At 41.4% G+C, this 25,352-nt stretch overlaps 1 protein-coding gene across 21 annotated transcripts in view; it reads left to right on the plus strand.

The window, feature by feature from the left end:
• Window positions 1-25,352, plus strand: part of mipol1 (mirror-image polydactyly 1) — a 379,557-nt gene that overhangs the window by 109,122 nt on the left and 245,083 nt on the right. For 13 of the 21 annotated variants that reach the window (XR_013579490.1, XR_013579491.1, XM_078562782.1 and 10 more), the window contains 3 exons: window positions 4,136-4,391; window positions 24,204-24,339; window positions 25,190-25,295. Coding sequence is in view for 19 of the 21 variants with exons in the window: in XM_078562782.1 (XP_078418908.1) it covers window positions 4,136-4,391; window positions 24,204-24,339; window positions 25,190-25,295 (498 nt within the window). In the remaining 2 variants the exon portion in view is untranslated. The remainder of the gene's footprint in view (window positions 1-4,135; window positions 4,392-24,203; window positions 24,340-25,189; window positions 25,296-25,352) is intronic. The other 8 variants (XM_078562791.1, XM_078562789.1, XM_078562790.1 and 5 more) reach the window with 4 other exon arrangements.

Genomic DNA, 25,352 nt, shown 5'->3' on the forward strand with positions numbered 1-25,352 from the left:
ATTAAGAAGGCAAATGGAATGCTATCCTTTATTACAAGAAGGATTGAGCATAAAAGTAAGGATGTTATGCTTCAGTTATACAGGGCATTGGTGAGACCGCACCTTGAATAATGTCTGCAGTTTTGGTCTCCTTATTTAAGGAAGAATGTAAATGCATTGGAGGCAGTTCAAAGCAGGTTTACTAGATTGATACCTCGAATGAGCGGGTGTCTTAGAAGGAAAGGTTGGAAAGACTGGGCTTGCTCCCACTGAAGTATAGAAGAGTGAGGGGTGATTTGATTGGAGTATACAAGATCCTGAAGGACCTTGACAAGGTGGATGTCGAAAGGATACTACCTCTTGTGGGTGAGTCCAGGACCAGAGGGCACTGTTTTAAAATTAGGGGACGCCCTTTTAGGACAGAGATGAGGAGAAATTTTTTGAGGGTTGTGCGACTTTGGAATCCTCTGCTTCAGAAGGTGGTGGAGGCAGGGTCATTGAATATTTTTAAGGCAGAGATAGATAGATTCTTGTTAGGCAAGGGAATGCAAGGTTATCGGGGTTAGATGGGAGTGTGGAATTTGAAACACAAGAAGATCAGCCATGATCTTGTTGAATAGCGGAGCAGGCTCGAGGGGCCGAATGGTCTACTCCTGTTCCTATTTCTTATGTGTTATGTTCTTATGTCCATTGATATCTTCCTGCAGTCTATAACTTCCCTCCTCACAATCAAACACGTGGCCAATTTTTGTGTCATCTGCAAACCTCTTGATCATGCTCCCTACGTTTAAATGCAAAAAGCAGGGGACTTAGTGCTGAGTCCTGCAGAACCCCACAGCCTTCCAGTCGCAAAAACACCTGTCAACCATTACCCTTACTGCCACTGAGCCAATTTTATATCCAGCTTGCTACATTCCCTGGATCCCATGGGCTTTTTTTCTAACCAGTCTGCTATGTGGGACCTTGTCAAAAGGCTTGCTAAAATCCATGTAGACGACATCAACTACAATACCCTCATCAATCCTCCTTGTTACCTCCTCAAAAAATTCAGTCAAGTTAGTCAGATACGATCTTTCCTTAATAAGTCCACGCTGACTGTCCTTGATTACTCCGTGCCTTTCTACAAGTGACAGTTTATCCTGTCTCTAAGAATTGATTCCAATAATTTCCCCACTACCAGGGTTAGACTGACTGGCCTGTAATTATTCAGTCTATCCGTCGCTGCATTTTTAGACAAAGGTACCAACGTTAGCAGTCCTCCAATCCTCCAGCATCACACCTGTATCCAGTGAGGGTTAGAAAATGATGGTCGGAGCATCTGATATTTCCTCCCTGCCTTCTTTTAACAGCCTGGGGTACATTTCATCCAGCCCTGGTGACTTATCCACTTCCAAGAATGCTAATCCCCTGACTGCTTCCCCTCTCACTTTGTTTATCACATCCAATATTTCATAATCCTCCTCCTCAACTACAGTGTCGGCATCATCCCCCTCGTTTGTGAAGACAGACAAACAGTATTCCTTAAGAACCATACCCATAACTTCTGCTTCAACACAGAGGTTACCTTTTTGGTCTTTTATGGGCCCTACTCTTTCCTTAGTTATCCTTTTACTCTTAATGTATTGATAAAACAACATTGGGTTCTGCTTGATTTTACTTGCTAACATTCTATCATGCCCTCTCTTTACTTTCCTGATTTCCTTTTTGATTTCATCCCTGCACTTTCTAAACTCCTCTCAGCTTTCTGCAGTACTGAGTTCTTGGTGTCTGGCGTAAGCTTTCCTTTTCTGCCTTATCTTACCTGGCATAGAAACATAGAAAATAGGAGCGGGAGTAGGCCATCGGCCCTTCGAGCCTGCTCCACCATTCACTATGGTCACGGCTGATCATCCAATTCAAAAGCTTGCTCCTGCTTTCTCCCCATATCCTTTGATCCCTTTCGCCCCAAGAGCAATATCTAACTCCTTCTTGAAAACATACAATGTTTTGGCCTCAACTACTTTCTGTGGTAACGAATTCCACAGGCTCACCACTCTTTGGGTGAAGAAATTTCTCCTCATCTCAGTCCTAAATGGTTTACCTCGTATCCTTGGACTGTGACCCCTGGTTCTGGACTCCCCCACCATCAGGAACACCCTTCCTGCATCTATCCTGTCTAGTCCTGTTAGAATTTTATAAGTTTCTATGAGATCCCCCCTCATTCTTCTGAACTCCAGCGAATATAATCCTAACCGGCTCAATCTCTTCTCACATGTCAGTCCTGTTATCCCAGGAATCAGCGTGGTAAACCTTCGCTGCACTCCCTCTATAGCAAGAACATCCTTCCTCAGATAAGGAGACCAAAACGACACACAATATTCCAGGTGTGGTCTCACCAAGGTCCTGTATTATTGCAGCAAGGCATCCCTGCTCCCATACTCAAATCCTCTTGGTATGAAGGCCGACATACCATTTGCCTTCTTTGCCACCTGCTGCACCTGCATGCTTACCTTCAGCGACTGGTGTACAAGGACACCCAGGTCTCATTGTACATTCCCCTCTCTCAATTTATAGCCATTCAGATAATAATCTGCCTTCCTGTTTTTGCTACCGAAGTGGATAACCTCACATTTATCCACATTATACTGCATCTGCCACGCATTTGCCCTCCCCGCCCCCCCCGGCCAGCTTTGAGTCATCTGCAAATTTTGGAGATATTACATTTAGTTCCCTCATCTAAATCTTTAATATATATTGTGAATACATGGGGCCTTGGCACTGATCCCTGCGTTACCCCACGAGTCATTGCCTGCCATTCGGAAAAAGACCCGTTTATTCCTACTCTTTGTTTCCTTGATGCACCTTGATAACCAGGGGGCTTTAGATTTGACTATCCCCCTCACCTTTTTCCTTGTGGGAACATGCTTACTATGAGCTCCTTAAATCTTCCTTTTCAATACCTCCCATTGTTCTAATACTGATTTACCTTCAAGTAGCTGCTTCTGGTCCACTTTTGATAAATCACCCCCTACCTTAGTAAAATTGGCCTTACCCCAATTTAGAAATTTAAGTCCTGTTCTATCTTTGTCCTTTTCCACAATTATGTTAAAATTAACTGAATTATGATTACTACCACCTTAAGGTTGGTGGGCAGGCGAAGAGCCCAGACGGCCTTCTCATTTTTCATGAAACCTCATCCATGGGCAGGATGAGGTTTCATGAAGTGTTTATTAAATAAATAAAATGTCTTATGAAAAATCATAAACATGTCCCAGCTCATGTGACAATGTCACATGAGGGGACATGTCTGAGTAATTGTACTTTTTCTTTTTTCAAATGTTTTATTATTAAATTTATCTCCCTGAGGCAGCTCCATGCCTCAGGGAGATTTCTGATTTCTTTTGCACACATGAGCAAAAGAGCACAAGATCTGACCCCCCCCCCCCCCAACACCCGGACAGGTAGCGCTGAGCACTTCTGGGTGCGCGTCACGCTGGGTGTGCCTTAATTGGCCCGTCCACATAAAATGGTGGCACGAGCCGATCGCGGGCGGCGATTGGCTCTGCGCCCACTCCCGACCGGTTCACCCGACGGGGAGAAACTTCTCCCCATAATGTCCTTGATGCACTAACCATTACTTTATAATTTTTTGACTGCAAACTATTAATTCTCATTCATGCACCAATGTTATTCCATTTTGTTATTCTTTACTCCTTTGAATTAACTAGTGGTTCTAGTTATCCAAATCAGTATCAGTGGGTTTCCCATTTTATAACATTATTAATCGCCCAATAAATTGATCTATTATATTTTCTTTAGCAGCTTGTAAATGGTTGTCAAATGTAGCTAGCATATTGAAATGTGACACTATTTATTTTAATTGATGCAGGTGTCAGGTAGGCAACTCAGAATGCACATGAAAAATGGAAACAGGAAAAAAATTGAGATTTGTAATCTGACCTTCAAAAATCCTAATAATACCCAGCAGTAGGGGTCCTGGTTAAATGCCTGTTCCCTCAAGCTGTAGAAACTGAACACAAACCTCTGAAACCCTCTCTCAGAACCATTTATGATTATACTGAATGTGGGATTTGTATAAATAACTGCTTAAATATGTTGCAGGTAAATGAATACACCCATTCTTATCAGAAATCTCAGGAGAACCCTTCTTTTCCAGATTCTTCACATCAACTAATTGCTTTAAAAAATGACTCTGATGATTGGACACAGCAGGAGCACCATGACTTACCTAGAGCTCGCAGTTTTTACTTGGAAGATGATGAATGCAGAAATTCCAAACATGACACTGACACCTCTATTCCTTTGCAAATATCTAGCAGTTTCACATCAGTTTCCTCTGCAGAGCATTGTCAAAGAATAAACTCTGAAAAGAAGTTGGATATTCAAAGTAAAATGGAAGTACACAATATAAGGTATAGTGTTTTCCTTTATTTCTTTTAGTGCATGAAATACATTTGTATAGTTTAATCATGAGCAAAACGTTTTTTTAATGTAATATCTAACATTACAAGTAACTAGTACAGTTTACTATAAAACTTATCTTTCACCTCTTGCTTTGTGTTGAATTCATCCTGACACGAGCCTTTTGGTTGGTTTGCTCCAATTATAAAATGATTTACTACACAGAATGCTACTGCTGATGTGTCAAAGTTTTGACTTTGAACTAATGAGTCTCACTCACAGACAGCAGGCAAGTTTGAGTGCCAGTCAGGATTAGGATTCAAACTTTGTCTAGATTTGGAGTCACAATGTTATCCAAATGCATAAGCATTTTTATGATCATTGGGATATTTTTGTAGCCTTAATGTTTTTGCCTGAGATGGAAACACCTTTGGATTAAAACCAAAGAACAGAAAACCCTGTGACATTCTGCTGGATTTTGGGGCATTCACAGAATTGTCAAGAGTGTCCCAGCGCTGTCTAGTAATGATTCTGCTCTGTGATATCACCACTTCTCCACTGACTAATTGTGCAGACATAAACTGAAGACTAATAAATATTGAACAGAACTAGCTAGCATTTACTGTTTTACAAAGGAAGGGAAATCTTATTTACTGACTGACTTCCACCCATTTAAAAATGAAGTGAGTTAAATGAGAGTCTTTTAGATGTTGCATTGAACACTGTTAAGTGTCCATTTTGGTGTCTTGCTATTGCAGTCTGATTTCTTGAACAAGCAATTAAGGATTGTAATAAGACATCTATGCTATTACCAGTTAGTTTTATTTCATGTATTCAAAAACCAGACCATGTGAGGATAGCTAAATTATCAAAACTGGAGTGAGTAATTACAGTGACAAAACCATTGCAATTTGTTTTAAAACGGCACCACAAATCAAATGTCAATAATCGGCCACTTCACCAAGAGAAACTTGTGTAGTAAGTTCATTTTGAACGTGATTCCACTACTTACACCTTGACTGCACTAATCTCGATTCAACCATCCCTTACATCATTGCTGGATTTCATATCTTCAACATTGAACTTGAACCAATGTTGAACGCAAAACCTTGGCCTCCTCTCCAAATCCTGCGCAGATTCACCCTAACCTACATCTCCAAACTCTTCAATCCCAACATCCTGCCCTACCTATTTTGACTCTGTGCATATCCACTCCCCTTGTTCGTGTCAAAACTGGTAGCAACCTCATTCCTAAACCCCTTTTCCTTATCTACTTCTCTCTACCTTTAAACAGCTTAACCCCATTTAATTGCTTTAAGCGCTTATTATTGCCTTATGTCTCAGTATCCCTCAGAGAAGCACATTGAATAGTTTTTCTGCTTACTAATTTGCATTTACATGCAAGTTAGTATTGCCTGTACATTGCACCTGATCTCTGTGATTGCAAATTGTTTGTGGTTCCTCTGAATGTGTTACGACAAAATTGTTGTATTCATAAGGCAAGTTGGGAACAAAGAATGTTTTTCTTAGAAAGCATGCTGTGTCATACAGTAATATAATGTCAGTTTTGCAACTGTACTTTTGCATACGTAGAGTGACTAAACTTTGTTGCTTCCTCACTGGGACACAATTAATTAGAGGTTGCTGCTTCTCCATAGGAAGGCAAATTAGAGAGAAATTAATCCTGAGATTTTCTTGCTCTTCCCTGCAAGCATGCAAGTTGTTGGTTTCAGAGCAGGATTTGGATAGGCCTGGAATATCATTTTTTTAGTCATCTTGGTTTGAAATGGTGAATCATCAAGTGGAGAATCCCAAAGAGAGCAAGAAAATAAAATAGCCAATAAGAAAGATTAGTGCCTTTAACAGAAAAAATAGGAATGAGAGGATATATAGTTCATCTAGCGTGTAGTTTTGGATTGTTTTCAAGACTGATTCTTTTGCTGCTAAGATCCAAAGTTTCTGCATTCCGTTATCACTCCAATTATAAATGCTGCTGCATGGCAGATAGGGAGTCTAGACCAGCACTTTTGGGAAGAGGGGATAGCTCAAGAGCAATGCTATGAATAAAGGAAAGTCAGAATATGACTTTATTGGGCAGAGGGAATCCCAATGATATTATCAGGAGAGCAAAACCAAATTCTGGCATGTAATGGATGGGAACCCAAGAGCAGCACTTAGTAAGAAGGAGTCCAAAAGCAGTGCTAGGAAATGGAGAAATGAAATATGAACATGCTGGTGTGAACTGGATGAGTATAGAAGATTGACATCATGAATTAAATGAGAGGGAAAGAAAAGCACTAGTGAGAGTTGGTGGGTTAGAATGGAAGAATGTGTCTGTTAACTGGGGGAGAATTGGAATCTGCAATCTCTGTGAACAGTGGAAGCATATAGGGTGGAGAATGTCTCTATGAACAGGGGGAAGTGGAGAATCTCTGAACCAGGGGAAAGAGGTTGCAGGGAGACTCTGAATCAGGGAGTTGGTAAGGAAAGGTGATTTGATGACCTGCAGAAGGGAAGTGTGTCTCCAGAAAGGGAGAGAGTGACTGACTGTTAGCTTTGGGGAAGTGATGGTCTGGTCAGTCTGTGTAATTTATTATTTCCCCCTTTTTATTGGATTGAAAATTTAGAAATGTTCAAATGAACAAGGCACTTAATGTAAAAATGTCTACATTTCCAGTAGAGCTACAGCTTTGAAGGAGTAAATGTAATTCTAAGTTTGTTGTTTTCTGACCATACTATGTTGATTTTTGAATCTCCTACTTAGTTAAAATTTAAACTTTTTCCTTGGTAATAGATTGCCTGCCACTACTGCAAAGAAATTTAACTATAAAGAAAAGTAATTAATTGCCAAAGAAACAGTATTTTCTACTAACTTGAGAAAATGTTCTTTGCTTTTTAGATTGAAAAAATGTAATGCATATGGTCATTGGAGAGTTCAAAATGTTGAAAAATACCTCCATAGTTTTAAATCAATATTTTGAGTGGCATACTATCAGACCCTCTAAGGAAATAAATCTTGTGACTTGAACATTTGTATCCCTGTTGAAGAATTCATGTACCAATATTCTTAATAAGGTTGAAGGAATATTTTGTGTAGCTGCAGCTTAAATTAGAAAACTGTCCTGGCACATTTTCAGCCTTCTCTTTTTGTTTGAAGATCACGACAGTTCCAAGAAATTCAATAAAACTAGTATTTGAAACAAATGTCTGGTTTTCACCTTATTTCTTATTGCAAATGCTATGATCTTGGTAAAGACCAGTAACACTTCTTTAAAAAAAGTTTGAAATCCCAGTTATTTACTAAAATAATGAAGCCACAAGATTCCATGGTTTAAAACAGAAGACTTTTTACAACACAAGAGTCAAGCAAAGCAAACATTAAATACTATCTTAGATAATATCCAGAATCAGCACAAATTAAACATGAATTAACAGGCAAATTGTGATCAATTATAAACTATAAATTACACATTAATTGGCAGATACAGCCAAGACAGATCTTATGAATTGGCTGAGCAGTCCACACAATATATAGGTTATCAAACTCTGTCACAAAGTACTTCAAAGCTCTGCCTTCCTTACGAAGAATTTCAGCTCCTCTTGACCTTGGAGCTAACATGATCCCCAACCGCTAGCACCAGACAACCAACCAAAGTTCCGCAGGTCCGGTCTTCACCAAAAATGGTACGCCTGCAGAACTTGATCTGGATGACGTAGATCCACCAATGTTATCTTCAAGTAACAGAAACAGCTGCAGCAACTGTGTATTCGCTTATGCTTAGCTTCTGGATCTGGCCTCTGTCTTTAGCTTGCCTGTACTGCACCATTGAACTGAACAACCTTAACTACTGAGCTTAGCTGGCTCTGCATCCCTTTATATAGTCTCAACCAGTTTCAGTCTGCTCAGAAGTTATGGTTTCCTTAGGAACTGGGAGTATCAGTTTCCTTTCTCTGGTCCCCCTTTTCAGTTCCAGTCTGTCTCAGAAAAAAAAAGGTTTAAAACCATGGATTGTGTCACGCACACAACTATTGTTCAGCTTTTGCATTTTTTTTTGAAGTTGCCTGTTTTAGTTCACACCCACTGTTGAATCTAAATCTGTTCAATTTCTGTATATCAATGGCATTCTCTTCACTTTATCCCTTTCTCAGACATGCCATGAATAAAAGAATGGGAAAGGGACAGAGAAGTGTAAACTGGATACAATTTGAAAAAACATTAGAGAAACTCCCTTTACCTTTTAGAGGGAAAGCAGTTAAGAAGGGCCCTCAACAATGTATATAGATTGTTAACAGACAAAGTGCACTCATTGTTACTTTAGAATAACCCAGAAAAATGGAATTTATGCCCAAATTTGTAAAAAGCTGAATTTAAAAAGGATATTTGGAAGAACTAGTTTACATTAAGACAAATGTTTAGAACAATGTTGCAGAATGTAAGAAACAAACACATTGAGAGCTACAGAATGGCAAAAGTTCAGACTCCCAGCAAAAATTATTGATTGTCTACTTTTTAAAAGATGAGTGATTAACGAGTTAAGGGGGTGAAAGATTATTAAGGTGAGCTAAGATATAGATGATCAAACATTTCAATTGATCATTGTGCTCTGGTCTTGTTAGAATTGTGGGAATTGCAAATATTTAATGCAACTAATAAGTTCAATAATATAAATTATAATATTGGTTAGATTGTGTGCATTGTAGCTCTATATAAACTCTTGAAAACCAGTTAGCTTGACAGATGAATGTCTCTGTCTTCCTGTGGTTTAAATGTGCTTCTGCCTAACCAAGAAAGCACTGATACTTGCTGCTTTTCCATCTGGGATTTTGACTATCTTTGTTGTCATGTGAAAAATGTAGCTACTTGGAGTTTGGCAGCTGATCAGCATGCCACATTGGAAATGAGGAACCTTTTCTGTTTATCTAAAGAGTTACAATTTTTAATGAAGCCTTGCTGAACTGCTGGATCACCACATGGTAGGCTTTAAACCTGTTTCCAGAATTGTCATGTCAATTTTGTTGGGAGCTGTGGATGTACAACTTCCACAGACCAGCAATCTATTGTAGATTTTTGATTAATGATGGAAGGGTATGTTAAATTGCTTGGGTAGCCTCTCAATTGTTGCACATAATTGGTTCTGAAAAAATTACGGGTTTTCACCTTCAAAATTCTGCCCAGAAATCGAATCAAAGTGTTGATCATTCAGTGTGAAGAATCATCTCCTGATATCAATACTGAAGTTAATTTCTATGCATTTAATCTGTGCTCCCTTGTCAAGCTCCTACTTGCCTCTTCAAGAATCATTACAGTAAGTCATCGCTTAACGTTGCCTCATTACATTGTTTCACTTTGACATTGTTAATAAAATAGTGTTGGTGTGTCCATTTAACTTTGCCAGTTTCACTTTTAACGTCATTTGCCACAGACTTCGTCTTCTGTGGCTTGCCTACTCTCAAAACCTTTTCCTCAGTGCTTCTGCTCTCGCCCTCAGTGCTTCTTCCCCTCCACTACTGCCCTTGTTCCCCAGATTCCATAGTGGGTCTGTTTTACTAATACTGCTGATACTGTCACTAGAGATGTTATAGAGTACTTAAAGAGACTGGGGTTAGCTGGGAAGCAGTGGCAGAACTGTACCATCACCTTCAGGAAGACCTAAAAAACATGTAACATCCACAGATCACTGCTAGTGGCTTTCAAAGTCAGCATAGCCCTCCACTTTTATGCATCGACATCCTTCCTGGCTACCGTAGGGAGTGTGGAGTTGTTTTCTGTCCACAAATGTGTCGTGTTCATCACAGGTGCACATGGTCACATTTTCCGGTCAGCAGTGAGCAAACAGTGCACATCATTGTTATGCTTTCAGCTTCCTACAGACTTTTTGTGGGCTTTTGACTGGTAGATTATGGTAATCAGGCATTTGGAAAAACTGTGCCCTCTCTGGGGAATCTGGGACTTGTGTGAACAGGGCAAATGACAGCTTATCTCTGCAACCAATAAGATTGAAGAATACTTTTTGACGCATGCAGGCCACGTAATATGGTTCCACAGCACAAAGCTTTTTAGTGCTAAGGGTGGCAGTTTGCCTCCAGAGTGCTGCTGTGTGATTCTGATGCTGGCCACAGTTAGTTGCCATTTTGATTGATGGCATTTACACCTTCGCAAAGTTTCACTGAAAGTATATAGTGTAGGTAGATCATGATGTCAGTCAGCACATATTGCTGATATGGCACCAGCGCTGCCATTTTTGAGCTCGATGCCCTGGCCCTTTTTAGTCTCGCACAGCTGAACATGTGCTCAGTAGCAGGAAGAACCCCAGCCTACCATCAGTGCTATTTAAAACACTCATGCAAGTGCTTAATCCGAGCACAGCACAAAAACTGGGCATCCTGCTGGGGCATACAACCTTGTCAGAAGAAGCTGACATGGGTTACTTATGCACTGCAATACCCATGTCTGTTTTCAAAGCCTGTCCAATTTTGCAGATGTCAAGCCTATCTTGGAAAGTATAAGTTGGAATTTTTAATTTTGTGTAAAGTCATGTAAGGAAAGCAAAATAAAGAGAAGGAAAGAAAGATGGTATTGAAAGGGAGAGCGAGAATGGTGACAAAGAAACAAGTATAAAAAAAGTTATGTTAAATTTTATATCTCCAACAATTGAATAAATGAGAAGCTATGCTTGTGAAAATTAAGTTTCCATGCCAGAGGGGTTGTTTGGCAATGATTACAACTTATCATGTTGTTAAAAATTTACTTGCACTTGAATGGGCATGCTTGAACTTTTTCTGGCATATTTAGTAGGTGACTAATGGGCAAGTACCACAAATTCAAATTCACATCTATTTCAATGCCAAGTCTTTTGGTGAAGTACCAGTTAGTGAAGCTTGTGGAGGACACAGGTAAATGAGATAGTAACCTTTTGATTTCCAAGTTTTACTGCGTACGTGTGGATGCCAGAGGCTGCTGTAGGATTAACTCCATTATAATTGTTACAGACAGGAGGAGGGTTATGGACAGGAGGAGTGTTAATTTAAACAGCAATAATTTCTCCTCTCTCCACCTGTGAAAACAAAGTTATTCTGATTTGTTTCCCTCCTTACAAGTGGTGACATATTTTCCAACCCCTTGATTTTGTGTGATCCAATTTTCTATTTATGACCCCACAGCAAACTTGAGATAGGATGAACTAAAAAAAGGTTAGTTTATTGCACACATTCAAGGCACGAAAGGAGGGTCACAACATCGTCTCCAAACTCAGACTGTGAAGAGAGGGATAGAAAAAAGGTTTTACAGTACAGAGACCACAAAGAAACTAAATATTGTTTGACCTGAGTTCCAGTGTCCAAAATCAAAGTCCAATGAGGTATTCCTTCATGGATAAAAACAAAAAGCTAAAAGCTACTGCGGATGCTGGAAATCCAAAACAAGAACAGAATTACCTGGAAAAACTCAGCAGGTCTGGCAGCATCGGTGGAGAAGAAATCAGTTAACGTTTCGAGCCTTCACGGCCCTTCGGCAGAACTGAAGCATAGTTGGGAGAGGGGAGAAATATAAGCTGGTTTAAGGCGGGGGGGGCGGGGGGAGAGAGAAGTTGAGGGTGTGGTGATTGTGGAGATAAGCAAGCAGTGATAGGAGCAGATAATCAAAAGATGTCACAGACAAAAGGATCAAAGAGGTGTTGAAGGTGGTGATATTTGTCTAAGAAAAGTGCTAATTAAGAATGGAAGACAGGACACTCAAAGTACAGCTCTAGTGGGGGTGGGGTGGAAAGACTAACAAGGTTTTAGTTTTAGATTTAAAAATAATGGAAATAGGTGGGGAAAGAAGAATCTATATAAATTATTGAAAAAAAAAAGGGGGAGGGGGGAGAAACGGGGTGGGGATGGGGGGAGGGGGAGTTTAAGATCTAAAGTTGTTGAATTCAATATTCAGCCCGGAAGGCTGTAAAGTGCCTAGTCGGAAGATGAGGTGCTGTTCCTCCAGTTTGCATTGGGCTTCACTGGAACAATGCAGCAAGCCAAGGACAGACATGTGGGCAAGAGAACAGGGTGGAGTGTTAAAATGGCAAGCGACAGGGAGGTTTGGGTCTTTCTTGCGGACAGACCGCAGGTGTTCTGCAAAGCGGTCGCCCAGTTTGCGTTTGGTCTCTCCAATGTAGAGGAGACCGCATTGGGAGCAACGAATGCAGTAGACTAAGTTAGGGGAAATGCAAGTGAAATGCTGCTTCACTTGAAAGGAGTGTTTGGGCCCTTGGACGGTGAGGAGAGAGGAAGTGAAGGGGCAGGTGTTGCATCTTCTGCGTGGGCATGGGGAGGTGCCATAGGTGGGGGTTGAGGAGTAGGGGGTGATGGAGGAGTGGACCAGGGTGTCCCGGAGGGAACGATCCCTACGGAATGCCGCCAGGGGGGGTGAAGGGAAGATGTGTTTGGTGGTGGCATCATGCTGGAGTTGGCGGAAATGGCGGAGGATGATCCTTTGAATGCGAGGCCTTCATGGAGGCCGGTGGGCTGAAAACCAATGCCAGATATTTCACTTTTCTGGTGGTGTTGACTTCACACAATGAGATAGGCATGCAGAGATGAATCAGTCTTGTAGGTGATGGTACAGAATTTCCAGTGGAAGCAGTGTAGTTGGGGGCCAGGTATTCCACCAAGACGGGACTCTGTGTCTGTAAGGCTGCTCATTAGATGGTAAACGACAGACTGAGCTATGCAGTTCAGCAAGGCAATATTACTTGTGACATGGGTCTCTAGCTTGTGGAACATGACTTCCAGCTCTCCACCAGGTCTTTGACAAAGTATGTGTATCCATGGACTGGATTCCAAAGAATATTAAATGTCTCAATCATTAGTAATTGAAAGGAAGGTTGTGGGGCCTTTGTCTTAGCAGATGATCCATCTCCTGCTGGCCAGCCTGGGTTTTTAACTGCAGATGGCCTTTGTATTTGGGCTGTGCAATCCACAGGTGGTTGTTAGTGGCTCCTCAGGGATAATGAGGTGCAAGTTTTCCCTAAACTGCCAGATAGCTTCTTTTGTTCAGGGGTCACAGACAGCTATAGGTTCAGCTATTTTAAAAGTCTTTGTTTAGTTTTAAAATTTTAGAAGTAACAATGAGCATATCTATAGATAATTTATACAAGTATACAGTGAGGTCTTATTTCCTCACATAATGGTGAGTGCTGACAACTTCACCATTAGTCTTACTCTAAATCCAGTCTATTTATTTTAGTAGGGTCAATGGCTTCATCACTTTTGGAAATGACCAATGAAGTAATGAGATGCCTGTGTAATTCTATAGGTTTTCTTGCTGTTGTAGACTTTGTGGGCAATGCTGTTGCTATTCAGGCCACTGTACACGATGCTATTCTCTCAATCTGTGTGCACATGGTATGCAGCCACCAGCAGAGAATAAGTGCCTACTTTCCTGAAACATGATGCCTTCATTTTATGGCAATTATCTGTGCCACCCTATTTGAAGAGAATGAAGTGGAAGGATGGCTCAGGGAGACCAAGGCTATACTATGCAGCCATAGCTCATGATATCAAGTTAGGCAGGCTGTAACTAATGGAGTACCTCAAGGATCACTGCTGGGGCCTCAGCTATTTACAATCTATATGAATAACTTTGACAAAGAGACCAAGAGTAATGTATCCAAATTTACTGATGTTACAAAGCTCGGCGGGAATGTAAGCTGTGAGGAGGACACAAGAGGCTGTAAAGAGATATAGGGAGCTTTAAGTGAGTGGGCAACAAGGTGGCAGGTGGAGTATAATGTGGGAGTCTTATTCACTTTAGTAGTAATAACAGAAAAGCAAAATTAGAAAATGCTGGAAATACTGGTCAGGCAGCACCTGTGAAGAGAGAAAGAGTTAACTTTTCAGGTCAGTGGCCATAGTATCTGCAGTAATTTTCTTTTGTAGAAAAACAATGTTTTTTTAAAAGGTGTGAAACTTTAAATGTTTATATTCAGAGACACTTGGGTGTGTTTGTACAAGGAGCACATTAAATTAGCTTGCAAGTACAGCAAGCAATTGGGAAAGCATATAGCAGGGGTTCCTATACTGTGGGCCATGACCCCCCCCAGTGGAGTCATTGGACGAGGCAGCAATGGCGGCTATGGAGCAGAGATTCAGATTTAACAGTCCTTGGATCGACTGCAATCCTCCTTTAAATGTGCGCAATTTTTTTTTTTGCCTGTGGGCGAGGCCTGATCCAATGAGCTCTGAGGCCCAATCGCTAACAACAACAACAGTCTGCAAAATACTGTGTCATAGTTACTTTTTGTGCCTGTATCCCTGCTCTTTGAAACCCCATCCTGCTCAACAATTCTCCTCCACCCCCCCAATTTTCACTCTAGGTTGCACCAAGACTGAAGCATTAAAATGGGATCACAGCAGAAAAAAAGTTTGAGAAACACTGTCACATTGCATGTTGATCTTAATTGCAAAGGGATTGAGGTACAAGAATAAGCAAGTCTAGCTATAATTGCATGGGGCTTTGGTGAGACTACACCTGGAATAATATGCACAGTTTTGATCTCCATATTTAAGGAAAGATGTATTGCATTGGAGGTGATACAGCAAAGGTTCTAGATTGGTTCCTTGGATGAGAGAGTTCTCCTACAATGAGAAGCTAAGTAAATTGGGCCTATACTTTCTGGCGTTTAGAAGAATGAGAGATGATCACATTGTAACGTACAAGATACTGAAGAGGCTTGATAGGATAGACACTGAGAGGTTGTTACCCCTGGCTGGGGAATCTAGAATTTGGGGGCACAGCCTCAGGATAAGGATCGATTATTTAGAACTGAAATGAGAAATTTCTTCACTCAGAGGGTCATGAATCTTTGGGTTGTAGATGCTCCATCATTCAGTTTCTTTTAAACTGAGATTTTTTTTTGTTTCTTAGGGAATCAAGGGATATGGGGAGCAGGCAGAAAAGTGGAAAAGGGACAGAAGATCAGCCATGAACCTATTGAATGGTGGTGCAGGGATGAGGGGCTCTATTTCTTACAGTCCTATCCACGTGTCAACCATGACTAGAAGCAGAATGCAGTATGGCAGTAAAGATACATACTAAACCATCACTGAACTTGCTAATAGGACTATTTCAAGAAGTCTTACAATGAAACCCACCCCACACATCCTCCGGTTTTCCAGAATAAGTATAGTCTGTCATACAAAATGTGGATCCTAAGACTTATGCTTAAATTCAATATACAGACTGTAAGACAAATGAAATGTGCTTGAAATTACAAGAGCAAAAGGAAAGCTAGAAAGTGGCATCCAGAAAAGAAAATGTCAGTATATCAGCCAATTCATCAAAGCTGATCAAGCTACAGAGATCTCTTCTAGAGGGCAAATTGGAGGCCAGCAGAAAGAAGTCTAGTTCAATGACTGACGTCACAGAGCAGTTGCAGTGGATGTGTGATGATGGTGCAAGACAGACGAGCGTGCCATACCATGACAGCCGATCTCTTGGTAGGAGTAGCTACAAGCAGCAGCAGTAGATAGACTTGCTTTGAAAAGAGGCCTCAACATGTAGGTTGATGATTAGAGTAGCAAAGCCAAGGAATTCCAGATACTAATTCCAAAAGCCTTAAAATGCCACAGCTGCACCAATATAGCAGAAAATTACATCCGCCAAATAAGCGTTTCCCAACCATCTGGTTCTCTACTCAATGTACTCAGTTCTTCAAACACCACCTATCACCATCTTATGCTGGGCTGAATTATGCTAGAACCAATGGCAAGTAAGGATTTTTCATAATGTTCATATCAAGTATAATACATGTATTTTCTCACCTGTGTGGTGTGTAATTTTTAGTATCTTGAATTAGCCCTGCGGTGCCACTTGATGCTTGTGTGTTGTTTCGGGTGTGCATCACCCAAGCTATTACCTAAATAATTCCTTGGCGGAAGGAGCAAACGTGTTGGTTCAAAAATAACTTTAAACGGGAATCTGATAAATGCTTCAAGGGGAAAGATTTGCAGGCTGTGGGTAAGGGAATGGACTAATTGGATGACTCTTTCAAAGAACTGACACATGATGAGTTGAATGGCCTCCTGTGTTGCATCTATCACTCTGTGGTTCTATAATCTTCATAATGAGTTATCTTTCAGGATGAATAAGTAGGGGTGCAGATCCAGTTGTAAACAAATAGTGAACAATTTTGTTTATAAAACACTGTAATAGTAGTAGGGGAGGTGATGGCGTAGTGGTATTGTCGCTGGGCTAGTAATCCAGAGACCCAGGGTAATGCTCTGGGGATCTGGGTTTGAATCCCGCCACAGCAGATGGTGGAATTTTAAATTCAATAAAAAATATGGAATTAAAATCTGGACCATTGTCGATTGTTGTAAAAACTCATCTGGTTCACTGATGCCCTTTAGGGAAGGAAATCTGATGTCCTTACCTGGCCTGGCCTACATGTGACCCCAGACCCACAGCAATGTGGTTGACCCTTAAATGCCCTCTGAAATGGCCTAGCAAGCCACTCAGTTGTAACAAACCACGACAAAGACACAAAAAAGGAATGAAACTGGATGGACCACCTGGCATCGACAGAGGCACTGGAAATGACACAGGCAATCGCAGTCTTCCTCACTAACATCTGGAGGCTAGTGCCAAAAGTGGGAGAGCCATCTCACAGATGAGTCACCCTACAGCTAATGTCCCGGACTCCACCATCACCATCCTTGGGTATGTCCTGTCCCCACCGGCAGGACAGACCCAGCAGAGGTGGTGGCACAGTGGTATACAGTCGGGAAGGAGTTGCCCTGGGAGTCCTCAACATCGACTCCGGACCCCATGAAGTCTCATGGCATCAGATCAAACATGGGCAAGGAAACCTCCTGCTGATTACCACGTACTGCCCTCCCTCAGCTGATTAATCAGTGCTGCTCCTTGTTGAACATCACTTGGAGGAAGCACTGAGGATGGCACGGGCACAGAGTGGGACATCAATGACCATCACCAAGAGTGGCTCGGTAGCACCACTACTAACTGAGCCTGCCGAGTCCTAAATGACATAGCTGCTAGACTGGGTATGCGGAAGTTGGAGAGGGAACCAACAAGAGGGGAAAACATACTTGACCTCATCCTCATCAACCTGCCTGCCGCAGATGCATCTGCCCATGACAGTATCGTTAGGAGTGACCACCGCACAGTCATTGTGGAGACAAAGTCTTGCCTTCACATTGAGGATACTCTCCATCGTGTTGTGTGGCACTATCACCGTGCTAAATGGGATAGATTTTGAACAGATCTAGCAACTCAAGATTGGGCACCCATGAGGCTCTGTGGACCATCAGCAGCAGCAGCAGAATTGTACTCGAACAGAATCTGTAACCTCATGGCCTGGCATATCCCCCACTGTACCATTACTACTAAGCCAGGGGATCAACCCTGGTTCAATGAAAAGTGCAGGAGGGCATGCCAGGAGCAGCACCAGACATACTGAAAAGAGAAGAGGTGTCAACCTGGTGAACCAAAAAAACAGGACTATTTGTGTGCCAAACAGCATAAGCAGCAAGTGATGGACAGAGCTAAGCAATCCCACAACCAACGGATCAGATCTAAAACAAAAACAGAATTACCTGGAAAAACTCAGCAGGTCTGGCAGCATCGGTGCAGAAGAAATCAGTTAACGTTTCGAGTCCTCATGACCCTTCGGCAGAACTGAGTATAGTTAGGAGAGAGGTGAAATATAAGCTGGTCTAAGGTGGTGGGGCGGGGGGAGAGAGAAGTTGAGGGTGGGGTGATTGTGGGGATAAGCAAGCAGTGATAGGAGCAGATAATCAAAAGATGTCACAGACAAAAGTATCAAAGAGGTGTTGAAGGTGGTGATATTATCTAAGAAAAGTGCTAATTAAGAATGGAAGGCAGGATACTCAAGGTACAGCTCTAGTGGGGGTGGGGTGGAAAGACTAACAAGGTTTTAGTTTTAGATTTAAAAATAATGGAAATAGGTGGGAAAAGAAGAATCTATATAAATTATTGAAAAAAAAAGGGGAGGGAGGAGAAACCGGGGGGAGGGGGAGTTTAAGATCTAAAGTTGTTGAATTCAATATTCAGCCCGGAAGGCTGTAAAGTGCCTAGTCGGAAGGTGAGGTGCTGTTCCTCCAGTTTGCATTGGGCTTCACTGGAACAATGCAGCAAGCCAAGGACAGACATGTGGGCAAGAGAACAGGGTGGAGTGTTAAAATGGCAAGCGACAGGGAGGTTTGGGTCTTTCTTGCGGACAGACCGCAGGTGTTCTGCAAAGCGGTCGCCCAGTTTGCGTTTGGTCTCTCCAATGTAGAGGAGACCGCATTGGGAGCAACGAATGCAGTAGACTAAGTTAGGGGAAATGCAAGTGAAATGCTGCTTCACTTGAAAGGAGTGTTTGGGCCCTTGGACGGTGAGGAGAGAGGAAGTGAAGGGGCAGGTGTTGCATCTTCTGCGTGGGCATGGGGAGGTGCCATAGGTGGGGGTTGAGGAGTAGGGGGTGATGGAGGAGTGGACCAGGGTGTCCCGGAGGGAACGATCCCTACGGAATGCCGCCAGGGGGGGTGAAGGGAAGATGTGTTTGGTGGTGGCATCATGCTGGAGTTGGCGGAAATGGCGGAGGATGATCCTTTGAATGCGGAGCCTGGTGGGGTGATAAGTGAGGACAAGGGGGACCCTATCATGTTTCTGGGAAGGAGGAGAAGGCGTGAGGGTGGATGCGCGGGATATGGGCCGGACACGGTTGAGGACCCTGTCAACGACCGTGGGTGGAAAACCTCGGTAAAGGAAGAAGGAGGACATGTCAGAGGAGCTGTTTTTGAAGGTAGCGTCATCCGAACAGATGTGACGGAGGCGAAGGAACTGAGAGAATGGGATGGAGTCCTTACAGGAAGCGGGGTGTGAGGAGCTGTAGTCGAGGTAGCTGTGGGAGTCGGTAGGCTTGTAATGGATATTGGTGGACAGTCTATCATCAGAAATTGAGACAGAGAGGTCAAGGAAGGGAAGAGAAGTGTCAGAGATGGACCATGTGAAAATGATGGAGGGGTGGAGATTGGAAGCAAAATTAATAAATTTTTCCAGGTCCCGACGAGAGCATGAAGCAGCACCGAAGTAATCATCGATGTACCGGAGAAAGAGTTGTGGGAGGGGGCCGGAGTAGGACTGGAACAAGGAATGTTCCACATACCCCATAAAGAGACAGGCATAGCTGGGAGCTCTGCAGTCCTGCCACATCCAGTTGTGAATGGTGGTGGACAATTAAACAACTCACTAGAGGAGGTAGCTCCACAAATATCCCCATCCTCAATGATGGAGGAGCCCAGCACAACAGTGCAAAAGATAAGGCTGAAGCATTTGCAACTATCGTCAGCCAGAAGTGCCGAGTGGATGATCCATCTCTGTGTCCTCCGGAGGTGCCCAGCATCATAGATGCCAGATTTCAGCCAATTTGATTCACTCCACGTGATGTCAAGAAACGGCTGAAGGCACTGGATACTGCAAAGCCTATGGGCCCTGACAACATTCCGGCAATAGTTCTGAAGACTTGTGCTCCCGAATTTGCCGAGATCCTAGCCAAGCTGTTCCAGTACAGCTATAAGACTGGCATCAACCCGACTATGTGGAAAATTGCCCAGGTATGTCCTGTACACAAAAAGCAGGACAAATCCAACGTGGCCAATTACCGCCCCATCAGTCTACTCTCGATAATCAGTAAAGTAATGGAAGGGGTCATCAACAGTGCTATCAAGCAGCACTTACATAGTAATAAACTGCTCACTGATGCCCAATTTGAGTTCCGCTAAGGCCACTCAACTCCTTATGTTATTATATCCTTGGTTCAAACATGGACAAAACAGCTGAACTCCTGAGGTGAGGTGGGAGTGACTGCCCTTGACATCAAGGCAGCAAACTGGAGTCAATGGGAATCGGGGAAAACTCTCCACTGGTTGGAGTCATACCTAGCACAAAGGAAGATGGTTGTGGTTGTTGGAGGTCAGTCATCTCAGCTCCAGGACATCACTGCAGGAGTTCCTCAAGGTAGTGTCCTAGGCCCAACCATCTTCAGCCACTTCATCAATGACCTTCCTTCCATAATAAGGTCAGAAGTGGGAATGTTCGCTGACGATTGCACAATGTTCAGCACCATTCGCGACTCCTCAGACACTGAAACAGTCCATGTCCTAATGCAGCAAGACCTGGACAATATCCAGGCTTGGGTTGACAAGTGGCCATTCGCGCCACACAAGTGCCAGGCAATGACCATCTCCAACAAGAGATAATCCAACCATCGCCCCATGATGTTCAGTGGCATTACCATCATTGAACCCCCCATTATCAACATCCTGGGGGTTACCATTGACCAGAAACTGAACTGGATTAGCCATATAAATACTGTGGCTACAACAGCAGGTTAGAGGCTAGGAATTGTGCGACAATAACGTGCCTCCTGATTTCCCAAAGCCTGTCTACCATCTACAAGGCACAAGTCAGGAGTGTGATGGAATACTCCCCACTTGCCTGGATGAGTGCAGCTCCTACAACACTCCTACAACACAGAAGCTGGACACTGTCCAGGACAAAGCAGTCTGCTTGTTTGGCACCACATCAACAAACATTAACTCCCTCCACCACTGACACAAAGTAGCAGCAGTGTGTACCATCTACAAGATGCACTGCAGGAATTCACCAAGGCTCCTTAGCACCTTCCAAACCCACGACCATTACCACCTAGAAGGACAAGGGCAGCAGATAGATGGGAACATCACCACCTGGAAGTTCCCCTCAAGTCTCTCACCATCCTGACTTGGAAATATATCGCCGCTCTTTCACTGTCGCTGGGTCAAAATCCTGGGAACTCCCCTCGTAACAGCACTGTGGGTGTACCTATACCACATGGACTGCAGCGGTTCAAGAAGACAGCTCACCATCACCTTCTCAAGGGCAACAAGGAATGGGCAATAAATGCTGGCCCAGCCAGCGAAGCTCACACCCTGTGAATAAATGAATAAAAAAATAAATAAAAAATCACCGGTATAACTATCAAGTGGAATACAGTTTTAACTAGCTACTCCCTCATGGCATTTGACAATTTTGCAAAGATTCTGGAGAACGCTTTCTTATAAAAACAATTATTAGCATCAATAATTCTTTTTGCAGGCAAAACATTGATTTGTTGGAGGGTAGGCAATATTATATTCAATGTGGTTTGAGGTACTATTTATTGAAGTCGACATTATAAATAGTAATAACTTCCAAGAATTTTTCTCCTTCAATTAACTTGGATCAAAATGTTGCGAGCAGATATTTGTGAAATGAAAATGTGAAGATAGTATGCAAGCTGTTAGATTTATTTTGTAAAATGATTTTTATATATTTCCCTCTTGTTGATTTAATTTCCTTTATTTCTGCCTTGCAGCTTCACATTACATAATGGGCGGGATGGGGCGATGGGAAGAGTAAGGTTATAATAGGATAATGGATGAATAGAAGGGAGGTTTGCTTACAGGCGGTACATGTTTTTGTAATGAATAAAGCATTACCAACTGGAAATAATAGAGCATGAGTCCTCTAATTTGTTGCCCTCTACGGAGGGCAGATTTCAACTGTAAGTCTAATATAATGAGTTCTCATCTGGATGAAGGTGAAGCCCCACTTGCTAATAAGGGGAAAAAAATCATTAAGTAAATCATACCAGGTTACTTGTACATATCCTTTAGCCCAAGATGTGATTGGCAGAAGGCTAACATGAGGTTGGCTACTTGTCCTTTCAATGATGGGAATCAATAAGGGGGAGGAAGAAAAATGCATTTTAAACAATAGTGAAGTTGTCAGCCTCAAGCACTTACAAGTAGTGAAGTTCTATTTACACTGCATCAACAATGTGCTTTAACTCTAATTTCAGAAGAGAATGTCCTACTGTTTGTTACCTTTTAATGCTGAGAATCATTGTTGTTGGTTACTGTGTCAGTTCACTGAATGTGTAATACCAAATTGGGCTGCATTGTGTCCATGAAGAGTTAGCCGAAGTTTGTTTCACCTACAACGGGCGGAATTTTACGGCCCCGTCATGGCAGGGATGGGGCTGTAAAATGCAGCGAGCCATTCATTGACTTCGACAGGACCGTAAAATCCTGCCGGCGTAAAATTCCGCCCAACCTTCACAAATAGCGGAGGGAATTTGTTTTCAACTCGTCTGAGCAGAATTAAAATCAGGGCACCAAAGTACTGATTCATGCCTATTCCACAGGGAAGAAGCTTTTTTATTTTAAAAAAGTAGTACCATCTCATTTTCACTGGAGAACACTGAAGTTTTCTGCAAACTTGGTTCCACACAGTGAAGGAAATACTGGAAAATCTAAAGACTTAGTAAATACTCCCGCTGTAGGTCAATTGTAATGTATAACCTTGTTTGCGTCAGTTCAATTGCTAGGACTGTTGTTTTAAACCTTTGTGGGTTCAAACATTGCTGCAGAATTTGACTATATCAGTCTGGACATTCTGACAATGTTGAGAGAGTTCTGTGTTGTCAGTGGTTTTAATTGTGGCTTTTTTATTTGTTACTCAAGGGATTTATTTTCTGATGAATCTGGAGACAAGGCCACATAGAAAATTTTCATTTTTGATACTTTATTTTGTGCATTTCAGAGTTGATGTATGCATATTCTATGAGTTACTTTTTAGAATATACACGCCAAGCTGGATGATAACAGTAAATCATATACATTGTTAATTATTAACAAAATTATATGTTTGCTTTTGGTTTGTTTTGCTGTACCACTATACTTTGAGCCTAAAAATGACTACGATATTAAGTATTCCTCAAAAAGCTCTTTTAATGTAGGCATTGTCATTTATTTTAAATGGTTAACACGTCTGTTTAAAAAAAGGATATTGCGCTAACATGTTAAACGTTTGTGCGTTAAAAAACAGCAATAATTCCTAAGCTTTGGTTTCAAAATAATTCACTGATAATATTGTTTAGTATAAAGGGAGGTCTTCACTACAGTTACTGGGAGTGGGAAGCGGGAGATGGGGGAGAGGTGAAAGGATATAGCCATAAGGGATCACATATTAATGACAGAGCCTACTTAAATTTTCTTCCATTAATTTAATTGGCCTGTTTTTTTTCCTTTCAGCTGTGCTTTATGTCAAAAATCTACCTCAATATGTTTACTGTGCATTCATATCCTTGCTTCCCAAAATAAAAGGAGAGAGACAGCTGCAAGCTCAAGAATTTGCAACATATAGTCAAGAATTCTGGTACCAATTGTGTACAATGCATTTTGTAAGAAAATAAGTTATTCCAAAGTACTATTAAAATATTCTACTCTATGACTCTTCAGAATCTAAAGAAGAGTCATACAGACTCGAAACGTTAACTCTGTTTCTCTCTCCACAGATGCTGTCAGACCTGCTGCTTTTCGAGTGTTTTCTATTTTTATTTCAGATTTCCAGCATCCGCAGTATTTTGCTTTTGTACTAAAATATTATACTTTGATATTATATTTATCCAGAAATATTTTAAGGTCAGGTAAATAGTTTACCCAGTATTAAATTAACATGAGACACCTTTACATTTTAGGACATCATACCAACTTTTAATTTTTCAGCTTTAGCTTTCCAAAAACACCACTTCTAATATATGCTCCACACACACGCACAGTCCCAAGAGTTTAAGATTACCATGCTTTAGAATAACTAGGCCCACTTTATATGCAGCCATTATTTGCACAATTCAAGTCTTCAATCAAAAAGGTATCATGAGCTCCAAAACTAAATTTTGTGCATTCAAGTGAACTTTGAGCCCCACTAAATGATTTTTGTCTTTGATTTGTAACAGCAGGGCTGAAAACAGAGGTAGTAGTACACAAGATGACCCTTTAACCCCAGGTCAAGTTACCAAACTCTCAGATGATAACAGGAGAATAACATTCCTATTGAAAGAGTTGAATGCTGTGGCAGAATCTAATAAAAAGGTATGTTCTTTAGATTGTTTAATTGTACTTTGCTGTTGTGGCATTCAGGATGTATTTAATCCTACACTTCCCTTGCTGTTTCAAAAACGACTGTCTTCATTACGTAGAAATGAAAAATGAATAGATTTATCCTTTAAGTGCTATAGTATTTTTATTTTTGACAATGTCAGATTGCGGATGCCACATTTTAAGTTTTCATGATTCTGCAATTATTGATACTATGATAACCACTGCAATTTCATTGCAGCTGATGGCTACTACTTTCATAACTGCTAGCAAGGATGCCTCCAGATCCCTATTGACCACTTGTTCTTAGTTAACAACTGTTGAAATTTAAAGTGTCTGATCTAAACAGTGCTAACTTAGTTCAAAATATATGTTTCTATGTTACAAGGTCACTTTTCACATAGCTCTGAAGTTCAGACTAGAATGTACAATGTAATTCAAATTCATGTTCCATTCTGGACGCACAATAAGACAACTTTGGAAAAAATGCACCACCTAATTTGCATAAATTCCCTTCTTTGATATCAGTAGAAATTTTCACTGCGTAACTGAAAGGCAAATATTTGTATTTACCAGATTAACTCATTTCAGGGGATAGCTAATGTTAGAATGTTATTTGATACTGTAGAATGTCTACCTTTGTTGAGGACAACAAGTTATGTGCAAATACTGGATGTGTTTAATTATTTATATTGTTAGTAGCCTTCAGGAATATTAATTTCAATCTTGCATGCTTCCCATGAAGGCTACGAACTTCAAATATTAATCTATTGATCTGTAATTAAAAATAGTATGCAAGACTTGAGCTTTAAATATATACAACACATTATGTTTATACTTTTAGCTTCAGAATAAACTGACAGAAAAAGAGGGTGAATTGGAAGTTTTAAAACTTGACACCGAATTACAAGAAAAAGCAATAGAAGCCAAAATAGCTGAAAAGGCTACAGGTACTTTTTGCATGCAATTTCAGTGGTTTGCTCGATGGATATATATATATAAAAGCT

This window comes from Cetorhinus maximus, chromosome 18 (genome assembly GCF_964194155.1).
Source record: "Cetorhinus maximus chromosome 18, sCetMax3.hap1.1, whole genome shotgun sequence".
Lineage (NCBI taxonomy): Eukaryota > Metazoa > Chordata > Chondrichthyes > Lamniformes > Cetorhinidae > Cetorhinus > Cetorhinus maximus.